Raw genomic sequence first — 14,512 nt, 5'->3', positions numbered from 1 at the left:
TGGGATGAAGGGTGAGGAAATTGCAGATAAGAGACCACTTTTTATCCATCAGAGTAGCAAAGGTTTTATCACTGAGGGATAACACTCAGTGCTTGTGAGCATAAAATGAAATGCGACATTTTCATACCCTGCTTCTGAGACTGTATGCCAGTATATTTGTGAATGGCTGTTTGAAAGTATATTTCAAAGTATATAGGTAAATCTACAAAACAGGATTTATATGATGGTTGTCTAGGGCTGGAAGGTCCAGGGGAAAGGCAGAGTGACTGCCAGTGGGCACAGAGTTTCTTTTGGAGGTGAAAAAAGTGTTCTAAAACTGGACTGATGGCTCTACAATGATGCAATGATGGTTGTACAACTCCGAATATTCTAAAACTCACTGGGGAATTCCCTGGCAGTCCAGTGGTTAGGACTTGGCGCTTTCACTGCCCAGGCCCGAGTTCAATCCCTGGTCAGGGAATTAAGATCCAAAAAAAAAAAAAAAAAAAAGGCGGCCAAAAAAAAAAAAGCTTTACTGAGATATTTTTAATTGAGGTATAATTTATATACCACATTATTCACCCTTTTGAGAGGACAATTCAGTGATTTTTTTTTTTTTTTTTTTTGCCCTTCTGCTCAGCGTGGCTTGCAGGATTTTAGTTTCCGGACCAGGGATTGAACCCAGGCCCTAGCAGTAAAAGTGCCAAGTCCTAGCCACTGGACCGCCAGGGAATTCCCTCAATAAAGCTATTTTAAAATTTTTATTTACTTATTTATTTATTTTGGCTGTGTTGGGTCTTCGTTGCTGCACGCGGGCTTTCTCTAGCTGCCACTAGCTGGGGTTACTCTTCATTGTGGTGCACAGGCTTCTCATTGCGGTGGCTTGTCTTGTTGCGGAGCATGGGCTCTAGAGCGCAGGCTCAGTAGTTGTGGTGCAGCGGCTTAGTTGCTCCGCGACATGTGGGGTCTTCCTGCACCAGGGATCGAACTTGTGTCCCCTGCATTGGCAGGCAGATCCTTAACCACTGTGCCACCAGGGAAGTCCAAGCTATTTTTTAAATGTACAGATTTATGTACAAACTTGTCTCCGCATCATTTATGATAGAAACAAAGTTTTAAACAATCCAAACATCCAGCCTTGGGGTAAAATTAAAGCCCATCCTCACTACAGAACTCCTATGGTTGAGGGAAGTCTGGAATCCGACCACCGGGATGGAAGGCACTTCTAGCCGAGTGACCTTGAGCAAGGTGCTGACCTTCACTGAGACTCACTTTTCCCCTCTATTAAATGGAAATGGTGTTTTCTTCATCATCTAGTCGTGGGGAGTCAATGAGATAAGCCATGTAGTGTTCAGGGCAGTCCCTGCACACTGGAAGACCTCAGTAAACCCCAGTAAATACTTGATCGTTAAATGACCCCACTCTCACATGTGTTCATTCTCTAGTTCATCCTGACAGCCATATGACTCCCTCTTGACAAATGGGGAAGCCTGGGACTGTTAGGTGACTTACTCAAGTCACACGGTCAGTAAAACAAGAGTCAGAATTAGCGATGCTTTCCCCTCCGCTCCCTCCGACCTTCTCCTGGGCGCCCCCTCCTCCCTCAGACCCATAGGATGGGATACAGTTGGGTGTTTCCCCATCCCCCCAACTGCCCTTGATCCACACCCATGGGGTCCCACCTGCCCACCAGGCCCACCTGGCTTTGCCCTGACTTCAGCATCTGTGGGGCCCCAGCTCCTGTCCCCAGGCCTCCAGTTACCTCCTCCTCTAAGAGGCAAACGTCAGAACAGGAGGGGAAGGTCCACGCTGAGATGACCCCACAGGGCGCCTATGGGGAGAGAAGGCCTGGAGCAGCCCAGAGTAGTATCCAGGCAGGGGGTTGGGGCTCTCAGGACATCTGCACTATACGGACAAATAGCCCTGACCTGGGGGGGGGCACAGAGGTGCTCACGCCAAACTGCCCTATGGCCACAACCACCCAGTAGGGATCACACAAGGGCAGTCTCACTCCCCCTGAGAGGAGCACACTCTGATCACTGCCACAGCCATGGGTATGAGCTGCTCCCCTCTTGCTCTCCCTCCCTGACAGGGACCAAGCCCTGTCCAGCTGACCCCTCTCTAGGGGTCTCCTGCTCTCCACCCAATGAGGTTGCAGAGGGGAGTCTAAGATCCAGATCCAAGCCAATCAGCACACTGCATCCCTGGCCACAGTGATTGATTCAGGGTAGGCACTTGACCTAAATGGATCCAATTAGAGTACATCTCAGGATTCCTGCCAGGAATGCTAAAACAAAGACTCTCTTTATCACCAGATTTCAATCTGTAGTCCCCTGGAGCACCTGCCACCCATCTTGGGGCCAAAAGGAGAGTCCTCCAAGTCTGCAACACCACCAGAAAAACCCAAAACAGAATAAAAAGCTGAGACTGGAGAGCTGAGTCCTGATCATATGTTTGCATCCTGATCAGGTCTTGCCTGAAGCTACCCCTGGATTGTGTAGTTCAAAAAGCCTAAAAATCCTGTTCTGCTGAAGCAAGTTTAGGTTGGGTTTTCTACTACTTACAACCAGGAGAATCCTAAATGATACATGGCAGAGGTGTCAGATACACACACCCAAGATAACTATTTGACCCTCATGTCAAAAGCCAAGGACAAAGGGTACCATCTTACCCAGAAGGGTCTGCGCTGTCCCTCCTCTTTGAGGTCTCAGGCCCCGTTGGCTGGAAGGTAGCCCCAGGAGCTCTGCCCATACACACCCCCAACACATACACACACACATGCCACACATAGCACTGGGTAGACTTTTATTTTAAAGTCAAAGGCACAGCCTGGATGGGCTGAGGCAGTGACTGTGGATGCCCACCCCAGACCCCCAAGGTGCCACCCCCAGCTAGGGGCAGCTGTGCCAAAGGGGAGGGGATGGGTGAGAAGGGGGCCTCCCCTTTTAGGGGGTCGCCTACCTCCTTCCTTAGCCTCAATAAGGGGAAGCAGGTGACATGAAGTGAGGCAGAAATGCTTCAGGGGGTCCCCCAGGGCCTCTCACTGAGCACCCCCGACACAGGTCTTTGGTGGACGTAATTGCACAAACAGTCCATAAAGTGACAGCTTGAGGGGTGCCCCCTCCCAAGAGCAGGACCTCAGGGGAGGGCAGGGGAGAGGTCCCAGTTTCTCCCTGTGGCAACTCAGTGCTTAGAAATGGAGGAGGAGCCCTTCCCTGCCGGGACAGCCCCCTGGGGGAGAAGTGCCTTCCACCAGACGAGGCAGCATCTAGGCAGAGGGCCCCCCACTCCACTCCCCAGCAGGCCCCCTCCCTCCCTGCATCACTAACTCTATCTGGTAAGACATTAAAAAAATTCTCTGCTTATAAAAATACTTCTGCTCTGTCTGGGGGTTGGGGGGGGACGGGAGAGAAGGGTAACAATCCCTGGGGATGGGGCGGAGCGATGCAGGAGGCCTGCGGGCAGTGAGCAGGCCTCCTAGAACACAGCCCCGACCGGGGAGGGGGTCACAGTGACGGGGGCTAGGAGGGGGGCAGGGGGCCGTTGGCTCGTCGAGGGGCTCCCTTGGCGGCGGGTGCCCGGCCCGGGACGGCGGGCACGGGGGAGACGCGGCGGGATGTGGCGGCGCTCCGCAGCTTCTGTTTCCGCCGCTTGGCCAGCGGCGCGTTTTCCACGCTCTTCAAGAAGAAACCCTCGCGTTTGCCCCGATTGAACGCCTGGCGGAAAGGAGGCGGTAAGTCCCACCGGGCCGGCCTCGACTTCCAAATCCTAGCTTTGGCCCCCATCCCAGGCCTTCCTTCCCATACCACTAGGTCAGGGCCCACAGGTCTTTGGCCTCCAGCCTCTCAAACGGTCAGGGTCCCGACAGGTCAGAGGCCTGGACTCGGCCGAACTCAACCTTTCAGGACTCTGCGGAGTCGCCTCCCGCAGGCTCCGCCTCTCCAGCCTCTGTCCCCCACCCCCCGCAGGCCCCGCCCCTCACCAGAAAGGTGGCGTTGAGCCCGGAGCGCACAGCTGGCCCCGAGGACTCCAGCACGTCCGGCGTCCGTAGCGGAGGCGAGGAGCGCGCGCTGCCGTCCTGCAGCCACGAGCTGCCCCGCAGTCCCTCGAGCTTCAGCCGCTTGGTGGGGTCCACAGTCAGGAGCCCTGGAGGCAGGACGGGGGAAGTGTTGGGGGGCTGTGTGTAGAGGCTACGCCCCAGAGACATCCTAGCAGCCCCACTCTCCTCCCCACAAGTCCCCCACCAAGACACCTGACCCAGTAGCAACCCCTGTCCCATGACCCCATGGCCTCCCCTCCCCCACCATGATCCGTGACCTCCGGCTTCGCACCTCGGACCAGCTCCTTGGCTTCCTCAGACACGCCTTGCCAGGCCTCCCCGTCAAGGGAGAAGCGCCCCTCGCGGATCTTGCACATTATCTCCGCCGCCTGGCTCTGCCCGCCCTGGCCTGAGGCCCCCTGGAAGGGGACCTGGCCTGACAGCATCATGTACTGGGGGGTGAAAAGTGAGACCAGTCCGGACTAGGGGGCCGGTGGAGGCCAGGAGACTGAAGTCCCTGACTTAAGCCACTGCAGGACCATTCACCCTCTCCAAGAGGCTAACTCCTGAGGCCCATGGGCTATGAACTCTGACTTCCAACTCCTAAAACTAGGATGCCCGGACCCCAGCACCAGAGAGACCTCGCCTCTGTATTAGGACGACTTCTGACCCCAGCCTCAAACCAAACCCTGCCACCCCAACAAGAGAACTCCTGTCCCCAGGCTCGGAGGGCCCGGACATCTCCTCGGAGACCCGGTCCCATACCAGAATGACGCCGAGGCTCCAGAGGTCGCAGGACTCGTCGTAGCCCTGCTGCGCCAGCAGCTCGGGGGCCGCGTACTGCAGCGTAAAGCAGGGTGTCTGCATGGGCCCCGCTGGGCTCTGCGGGCGCAGACGCGCGAACCCGAAGTCGATGATCTTCACCGGGGCTCCGGGCGTATCATCGGCGTACAGGATGTTCTATGAGGGCGGCGAGGCGGCCGTCAGAGACTGGCCCTCCGCGCCGAGGCCCTCCCAGTCCGCTGAGGCCCCGGGCCCACCTCGGGCTTGAGGTCGCGGTGCACCACCCCCGCCTCCTCGTGCATGAAGCTCACGGCCGACACGAGGCTGCGCAGGATCTGGCTCGCCTCGGACTCGCTGAAGTGCCGCTTCTTGCGGATGTGCTCTAGCAGCTCCCCACCCTGCAGTAGCTCCAGGACCAGGTACGTGTGCAGCTGCGGGCGGCACGATGGGCCACGGTCACCACCTGGGTTGCTGTCATCACCTACGCAACCGGGCCGGGCCCCACCCGCCAGCCAAATCCTGCCCCGCGGTCAACATCAAGCTCCGCCCCCGGCTTCAGGCCCCCGTCCGTGCTCGAACCCTGACCTCAAGACCACCCCAAGAACCACCTTAGGACTCGCTTCAGTTTCTACCCCCTACTTTTTTCCAAGCCCCCGTCCCTTTGGCCACCTTAAAACCCGCAGCCCGAAATCCTCCCCCTGCCCCGTTCCCTTGGCCAGCCTCAGCTCCGCCTTCCGGTCCTCATACCCTACTCCCCTGAAATCCCACTTCCCTGACCTCCGGGTCCTCAGGCCCCGCCCATGGCACTCTCAGGCCCCGCCTCCTGTCCCCCGCCCCGCCCCGCACGGGCAGGCTCTAGCGTCCCAGCGCTCCGCCCTAGCCCAGGAAGGCGTCACCTGGTCCTGATGTACTTCGTGCAGCTTCACCACGTTGGGGTGCGACTGGCACAGCCGCAGGGCGGCCACTTCGCGCTGCGTGTTCGCCTCTAGCCTGGGGTCAGGGCAGGCGGGGTCAGGACAGCTGACCTCCGGCCCCGCCCTCCCCGAATCCGCTCAGCAGAACCCCGCCCACCCCGGGCCCGCCCACCTGCGGCTGAGGATTTTGACCGCGAATTCTTGGCCGTTCTGTAGCTGGCGGCAGCGGCGACACACGGAGAAGCTACCCTGGCCCAACGCGGGTTCCCGCAGGTCCAGTTCGTACTGCTGGAAGAAGGGTGAGTCCTGGGGGCGAAGGGGACGCGTCAGAGGTCCTACCGGGAGCCTTGCGGCCATGCCACGCCCCAGTTCAGAGAGGCTACGGACCTCACCGAAGCCACAGCGTGCGCCTGCTGAAGCCAGATCTGGAGTCCCCAAGCCCAGATGCCCCCAAGCCCACTTCTCCCCACCCTGGCCCAACCCACCTGCATCATGGCGCTCCTGGCCAACGCTGCCCGGCCAGGCCGGTCTCCAGCAATAGATGCTTCCAGCACATCGGTCATCACCGCGTTGTTGTGGTCAAACAGGATGGACGGTGCCACGAAGGAGTATCCCTGGCGGAGGAGGGGTGTTGTCAGGGGTGGATGGAGGTGCAGATGGAGTCCCCGAAGGCCCAGACCCAGCGGGAAGGAGGGTGGGGGCAGAGGAAAGACCCTGGAGTAGGGGATGTTGCTTTTGCATCCTGGTGCACACAGGATGTGTGGACATTTTATTCCACCTTGTTCTATGATCTCTTGGGACCATGTCTGTTCCCCCACCAGTCTGTGACTCTACCTTTCTCATCACAGTGATCCCCCCAAGTGCCAAGGGCATCATCTGGCACAGTGTAGTGGCCCAGAATATGATAGGCTGAATACATGAAAGAACTGTGGCCTGGCATCACACATACTTAACTTAGGAGAATTCAACTCTACCCACTCGGGACAAAAAGTCTTTATTCCTTCCTTTCAAATCAAACTTTGGCCTCCTCTGCAAGGGGGGCTACTGAGGAAATGTAAAGAGAAACCAAAGTTAATTCTTTGCCTTTCCTAACAATCCACATCCTGGCAATTCAAGGGACTCTCAAGGGTAATTTTAACAATGTGTTGTTTTCTCCTAAAAATGCAGCGCCACAGTGCGCTGGAATGCAAGCTCCACATGGTTGGGATTATCGTCTGTCAAGTTTATTGTTACATCTCCAGTGCCCAGGTCAGTGCCTGGCACATTGAAGGCACTTAATACATATTTTTGAATCATTAAATGAATGAATGAAAGTAACCACTGATTCACAAGAAAACTTGCTCATTAGGACTGTGAGATCGAGGATGGATTGCAGTAGATCGAGGGATATTCAAGCACAGAGCTGTCCCTTGTGAGAGCTTCAGAGAGGGGAACTGAACCATCCATACCTGATATTGGCCTATTCTTATTTAATAGTTATGGACCATGTCCTACAGGCCAGGCCCCCAAGCTGGACTCAGGGACACAGAAATTACAAGCTGGACTCAGGGACACAGAAATTAAACACATAGTCCCTGCCCTCTGGGAGCTTCAGACCAGGTGAGGCTGTCTCAGTCAGCGTCAGGATAAAACCTGACAAACTGTTTAGAAGGAGGTTTTGTCTGTAGCAGGCTGGTGCACAAGGAAAGGGTGACCCAGGGCCAGAGGAGCAGGGAAGACTTCACATGCGTACTGCACTGGACAACAAGGCTTGAATTTTGCCAGGTGAGCAACTATTCCCTCCAGATTGAGGGAACCACATATGCAAAGGTACAGAGGTGTGTTCTGGAACCTCTGAGCAGTTCAGAGGTGCTAGAGCACTGAGTGGAATAACAGAGTGCTGAGGCTAGGGCTCTGAGCAGAGACCACATCATGCAAGGCCTTGTATGCCGAGCAAAGGAGATGGGACTTGTCCAACAGGCCTAAGCTTCTAAAACTGGGTGGAGGGGGCCTATGCCCCCAGGAATGTGATATGGTATGCCAAAGGGACATGCAAAGCCACAGTATAAACAAGGCATCTCTTCCTAAGTGTCCCCTTAAGCAAGTGAATAATTTAAAACAGTATTTTTACATAACAATAAAGAGATATGATGGAGAAGAAGGGAAATTAACATGAAATTTCAAGATAAACCAGGAAATTCAAAGGCATGTCCTGCCAAGGTGGTCTCTATGACTGACAATTGTAGGTTCCGCACGAGTGGAGAGATCTAGAGGAGATGCTGACTCCTGATCAGGACACAGGGCCTATGCAGTGCCCACAGGTCAGCCAGGGCTGAGGCTGGCAGCAGCATCCTGCCTCCCCCGCATCTGTGGTTCTATGAACGCTCACTCACCTGGAAGATGCGAGGATCCCCAGGTGGGGGGCTTCCAGGGGGTGAGTAGACAGGCTCCAGCCGGGTAAATTCCTCTGCAAAGTTGCCCACATCCAGCTCTGAGCGGATCTGGGGTCGGAATGGGGCTGGAATCTTCCTGGCAGCCAGAGCAGCCCAATCCAGACCCTGGAGAAAAGGAATGAGAGATAGGGGGTCAAAGGGCAGGAAGTGGAAACCCCTGTCCACTCAGGCCACCCTCACCAGGCAGCTCCTCAGTGAGGCAAAGGTCTCACTGGCATTTGTGTGGGAAGCTGTTCTTCCTGCCTCCCCAGCTTCTGTTTCCCTTCCTCTGATAACAGAATCCCTATTTCTCTTGGAGAACCACCCCTCCACCACACTCAGCCAACTCTGGGGCTTTTAATAGAATTGATGTGCAAAAAAAACCGAATCTCTTTATCCTACTGGACTTAAATCTGGGAGGATATGGGCCTAGAACTGCTGGGGACCCCCTCAATGTCTAATGATATGGGCCTAGAACTGCTGGGGACCCCCTCAATGTCTAATGATGAAGTACCTGTGCAGAAAAGCAGAACCAAGAGACAAAGAAAGAAATTCCTAATAACATAGATTCAGCACCTGGATGCAGCCTTGCCTGAAGTCAGACCACTTTTCCTTGGACTTTTCATTTATGGGAGCTAAAACATTCCTTTTATGTTTAAACTAGTATGGCGGAGCCTGTTCGTTGCCTGCCCAACATCCATTCTCCTGGTCTTCCTTAGTACTATAGCCCCAATTTTATTTCAGGAACCAATGTACACAACTAAAAAATAATATTTTATAAACTTCCTTGCAGCTAGCAGTGACCAGTTACTTGTAAGCAAAAATTACGAGGTAGGAATCCAGGGAAAGAGCCTGAAGAGGAGGGTGAACAGTTGGTAAGGTGCCATTTTTGCCCTTCCACTCCTTCTTCTTCGTGCTTCCCACCTGGAGAGCAACCTAGATAGCAAGAGCTCCAGCAGTCATCTTGTACCACGAGGCAACCTTGGGGACAGAGGCTATGTGCTAAGAATAGAGGAGCGTTTAAAAAGAAAAAAAAAAAAGGGCTTCCCTGGTGGCGCAGTGGTTGAGAGTCCGCCTGCCGATGCAGGGGACAATGGGTTCGTGCCCCGGTCTGGGAGGATGCCACATGCCGCGGAGCGGCTGGGCCCGTGAGCCATGGCCGCCGAGCCTGCGCGTCCGGAGCCTGTACTCCGCAGCGGGAGAGGCCACAACAGTGAGAGGCCCGCATACCGCAAAAAAAAAAAAAAAAAAAAAAAAAAAAATTGAACTTGGCTTCATGAAGACACCACAGCAGCCCCAGCCTGCCAACTTCTGGATTTCTTTTATGTGAGAAAATAAATAAATAAATAGATGTCTATCTTGTTTAGACCACTATTCATTTCTATCTCTGTTCTTAGCAGCCAGACTCTATTCCACAGATATCACCATCTTGAGTTGGACTTTTTGTCACTTGCAGCCTACAGGCCTGGCCTGGGCTTGAAGGCCCCAGTTCTGGCACCAGGGACCTGAGCACTGCTATCACCAAAGAGGCTATCTCAAGAGAAGGGGGGAGGGGCGGCTTCCCTGGTGGCGCAGTGGTTGAGAGTCCGCCTGCCGATGCAGGGGATACGGGTTCGTGCCCCGGTCCGGGAAGATCCCACATGCCACGGAGCGGCTGGGCCCGTGAGCCATGGCCGCTGAGCCTGCGCGTCCGGAGCCTGTGCTCCGCAACGGGAGAGGCCACAACAGTGAGAGGCCCGCGTACCGCAAAAAAAAAAAAAAAAAGAGAAGGGGGAATAAGGGCACCATCAGGCCTCGAAAACCTTGGGGTGCCTCTCCAGTGTGACTACTGGTCCACCTACTCCCAGCACCTAGGGCCTGGCATGTGCTCAGTGTGGGTTGAGGAATTCACTTAAGGAAACTGACCCTGTTCAGTCACTTCGCCCACAAAGGGACATCTTCACCGCAGAGACTTAGACTCCTGTCTGAGAAAGCCTCTCTGAGGGCCCTTCCAAGCAGTACTTGCTGGGAAGATTCAAGGAGATGGCACTCATAGCAAGGGTAACTGGGTGCCTGGCCCACTATAAGTGCCCGTAAGTGGATGCTTTTGTTTCTACGTCAGACAAGGCAAGTTTAAAAACCACATGTAAACAGAACATAACGGTTAAGAGGATGGGCCTTCAAGCCACCCAGATGCAGGTTTAAATCTGAGCTCCATCACTTAGCTCAGTGATCTTGGGCAAATTACTTAACCTCTCTGAACCTCAGTTTCCTCATCTGTAAAGATGAAGATAATCAGGAAGGTTCTGAGGTTTACATGAAATAATGCAAGCAAGGGGCCAAGACACAGGTGTTCACTGTTACAGGGCCCTGCTAGGCAATGATGCTGGCCAGGCATAGTGCCCGAGCCAGTGAGGTCTCACAAGGACAGAACTGACTCTGCACTGCACCTTAAACTGTGTGTGCTTTTAACAAGTGAACAAAACCCCCGTGGTTGATTCAGACATGTCCATCTGAAGAACAGGCACACAGCCTGTACAGGTACAAAGACCAAACCCCTGAGTGGATGCACGAGTCATAAGATTTAGGCTGACAGACCTGGGGTCTGTTCCCAGCTCTACACTTTTACTGTGTGATCTGGGGCAAGTCACCTTGCTCCTCTGAACCTGTCCAAGGAAAGGACTGATGAATTCATTCTCAAGTCCCTGCCAGCCCTACCAGGCAATGAACCTAGAATGCTTTCCCGCAAGACATCTTCCAAGTTTCAATAGAGACGGCTGAGAAGACAAGCCTGCTTTCTTTAACTGAGAGGTTTTCCAAATCAAGTGAAACTGGCCAGCCTCAGACCATCCCTCCAGTGTCCCCCAACCCAGAGCAGTAGCCTGGCCCCGGTGTGTGCCGACAGGTATGGGGGCGAGCCAGGAGCCTCACCTGGAAGAAGGGGTGGCTCTTAACTTCCTGTGCCCCCTGGTGTCCTGCACCCAGCCGCTTCTTGGGGTCCTTGCAAAGTAGCCGCTGCAGTAGATCCTGTGCCACTGGCCCAATCCGGGGGGGGAAGGGAGGGGAGCACTTCAGGATCCGTCTGGGAGGATTGGTGGGGGGGCGTCAGGGGCAGCAAGCCCCCCCTCCAGCCCTGCCCAGGCCCCTCAGCCGCCCTCTGCTTCCAACCCTGCTCACCGAGACACCTCTGCCTGTGTGTTCCTCTCGCCCTCCAGGGTGAAGGGCGAAGCCCCTGTCAGCAGCTCGAAGAGCAGGATGCCTAGGCTCCACCAGTCCACAGCCTGCGGGGCAGAGCCAGGGTGAGGGCCTGCGGCCACCCCCACCTCACCACACCCACCCCTCTGCTCCCCTGCCAACCCACCTTGCCGTGGCCCGACTTGCTGCGGATAATCTCAGGGGCCATGTACTCGATGGTGCCACAGAAGGAGAAGGTCCGCTCTTTCTGGGAGGGCAAGAGGACCCGCCCAAGGCTCAGAGTAAGACTCGTGGACTTGTGAGGGTCAGAGCAGTGGGAACTCCCCGAAGGCAGGGCCTGTATCTACTCACCTCTGCACCCCCAAGAAACGCAGAGCCAGGCATGAAGCAGGAGCCGGGAAGGGAAGGCCTGCACGGGGGTGCAGGAGGCCGAGACTGCGCTTCACTCACCTCCTCTGTCAGGAACTCCTTGCTAAGCCCGAAGTCCGTGAGGACGACATGACCCTCGGAGTCCAGGAGCACGTTCTCCAGCTTCAGATCTCGGTAGATGATGCCCAGCTGGCAGGAACAAGAAGGCACTGAGGATCCCTCCCCCGACACCTTCTGCTCCTGTCCCTGCACCTGGTCTCTGGGGAAGGGGATCTCCAGTGCTGGTGCGGGGCCGGGGTGGGACTGGGCCATTGGATAGGAAAAGCCATTTAAGATGTAAAAGCAAGGAAGAGGACACCATGGAGAGGCCGCAGGGGAGCAGGACCCAAGTTCCCAGGGAGAGGAGCCCCATCTCATGATGGCTTTGGGAGCCAAGGCATGAGGTCTCCGTTTGCAGAAGTTCTGTGGACGTGGCCCCAGGAAGCAGCCTCGAGTTCCCTGTGAGAGGAAAGCCCCTTCAAGGAGACCCCAGGGGAGGAGACCCCACCAGGCAGCACGGAGGCCTTCATTCCAGGAGGCCTAAGGGAAGCAGCTCCTGTCCCCACCGAGGCCACCAGCCCTCAGAAAGCCCAAGGCCGCTATGTTCACAGGCCCCTTCTAAGGCCCAGGCCCAGTCCCCACAGCCACAGCCAGGTGGCCAGGTCCTCACCCACCTTGTGCAGGTGTTCCAGGGCCAACACGATCTCACCCCCATACACGCGCACCTCAGCCTCCTTGAAGTACTGGCGCTGGTAGAGGTGGGTGAACATTTCGCCGCCGTTCACATAGTCTGGGGGCGGGGGGGTGGGTGAAAGTTGCGAAGTAGCCCCCTTGTGTGGCCCCCCCGCCTCCATGGCCCCCAGGGTTGGAAGGTGCCTGCCCTCACCCAGGATGAGGTGCAGCTTGGCATCCGTCTGGAAGGCGTAGTGCAGCGTGACCAGGAAGGGTGCCTGGCGCACCAGCTCCAGCACGGAGCGCTCGGTGCGCGTGTGCTCCTGCGTCTTGGCTCGCTGCACCAGCGCCGCCTTGCGCAGCACCTTCATGGCATACAGCTTCCCCGCGTCGTGCCCGCCCGCCTTCCGCACCAGGAACACCTTCCCGTAGGCTGTGGGAGCAGCGAGTGGGCGGAGGGTAGGCCATGAACAGGAGGGTGGTGAAGACTGGTGAGAGTGGGCACGCTGCCAAGCCAGGAGGGTGTGCAAGTCGGGGGAAGGAGCTGGGGTGAGAGGCAGGTGTGCAAAAACTGGCAGAGCCTTCTAAGGAAAAGGTGTGCACACCCCCGGGCGGGGGCTCAGCCAAACCAGGGAGGGGATATGCAAACCAGGCTGGGGGGCACACAACTCCCGGAGGCCTGCAGCGGGGGTGGGGGTGGGGGTGGAGGTGGGGGGGTGGAGGGCGGGTCATGTGCAAACCTGTGGAAGACGAGACAGATGCAAGAGGATGCAAAGCCAAGGAAGGGAGGCAGGGGTGCATGCAGACAGGGGAGGGACGGTCAAACCCGAGGAGGGGCGTTTGCAAAGTGGGGGATAGGGCTCTCATATCTCGCAAGGGAAGGAGCTGTGAAATCACACAGGGGAGCTGCAAGCCCCCAGGAGTGTTGGTAGATCCGGGCGGACCTTCCAGGGAGGAGCAACGTCAGTGTGGAGAAGCCCCGGGAGTCGGCATGCAAACCATGGCAGGGCAGGGCCAAGCAGGCAAGGCAGGGAGAGGCTGGGGGGCATTGCCGGTGGCCTGGCCCAACCCAGGTAGGTGTGCAAACGGGAGGCCCGGGGCACCATGCCTGGGACACCTGCCGGTGGATAGGGCTCCTCACCTCCCGTGCCCAGCACCTTGAGCAGCTGGAAGTTCTCCACGCCCACCTTCTCCTCGTGCCCGGTCAGGTTGGCTGCGGGCACAGGGGGCAAATGAACCCAGCCAGTGCATGAACCCTCCCAGCCGGCCTGGGCAGCCATCACCCGGCCTGCACCCCGGGCCACCGCTGCCCCACCTTCGGTGATCTGCAGCTCCACCGCACAGCCCTCGTCCTCGTCCTCGTCCCCCATGGCCGGGGGGTCGCTGGGGCCCGCGAGGCTCAGCTCCGGGCGGCGCCGGTTACATGGCGGCTCCGGCCGGGGCGGGAGCTTCCTGGTGCCGCCTCCGGGGCTGAGGCGGGCGCGGGCGCCGGCGCCGCCTCCCGGCTCCCCGCCCCGCGCGGCCTGAGTCAGGCGCTGGAACGTGACAGCGCCGGGCGGCGGGCGGGCGGCGGGCGGGCGGGCGGGGCGGTCCCGTCTCCCGCAGGCGCAGGGGGCTGGTGCTAGAGGCTGTGCGCTCTGGGCCCAAGGCGACCATCCTGGGGACCTGGGAACACCCCTTAGGAGCCATGCCTGGGGTCCGTGGATAACCTGGAGCCTCTGTGGGGCGGACACTCCCAAGCCAGGTGTTGGCCCCAGGGCGGTAAGTCCACATCAGGCTGTGCCCCAAGGCGGGTGGGGGTCCCACTCAGGTACTTGAGAGCCGCCTTCCCCTCCAGGGTGCCAGCCCTAAGGGCAGCCAAGCAGCTCTGTCCAATTCTTAGCCACCAGCGAAAGTGAGGGATTTCATAAAAATCACAACCCACTTGCCTCATTTTTGATCACTCCTTGACCTCAGCAAATAGGGGAGGGGATCTGTCGGTCCCCTTGACAGATGAGCAGCCTGAAGCCACATGGCCACCCTTGTCCAGCTACTGCCAGCACAGCCCCAGCCCTGCACCTCTCACTCAGCGTGGCTCTCGCTCTTGGTGCTGGGCAGGCTAAGAGGGCCCCAGAAGCCGCCCAGCCCAGCTC

The 14,512-nt window shown here is 57.2% G+C and overlaps 1 protein-coding gene across 1 annotated transcript; it reads right to left on the bottom strand.

The window, feature by feature from the left end:
- Positions 1–2,769: 2,769 nt before the first annotated feature.
- On the bottom strand, positions 2,770–13,859 carry RPS6KA4 (ribosomal protein S6 kinase A4). The gene is made up of 17 exons (XM_081240127.1): positions 13,696–13,859; positions 13,522–13,593; positions 12,595–12,813; positions 12,383–12,498; positions 11,751–11,858; positions 11,467–11,547; positions 11,283–11,386; positions 11,037–11,187; positions 8,088–8,252; positions 6,201–6,329; positions 5,888–6,021; positions 5,698–5,791; positions 5,059–5,232; positions 4,784–4,978; positions 4,311–4,470; positions 3,962–4,125; positions 2,770–3,695 (listed from the first exon to the last, which is right to left on the bottom strand). Exons 1-17 carry the CDS (start codon positions 13,748–13,750, stop codon positions 3,501–3,503), a joined length of 2,316 nt encoding a protein of 771 aa, XP_081096253.1. The 5' UTR covers positions 13,751–13,859; the 3' UTR covers positions 2,770–3,500.
- Positions 13,860–14,512: the final 653 nt, after the last annotated feature.

This window comes from Mesoplodon bidens (genome assembly GCF_964165515.1).
Source record: "Mesoplodon bidens genome assembly, chromosome: 7".
Taxonomy (NCBI): Eukaryota; Metazoa; Chordata; class Mammalia; order Artiodactyla; family Ziphiidae; genus Mesoplodon; species Mesoplodon bidens.
The sequence above is the reverse complement of the archived record's forward strand: the minus strand, read 5'-3'. Positions and strand labels throughout refer to the sequence as shown.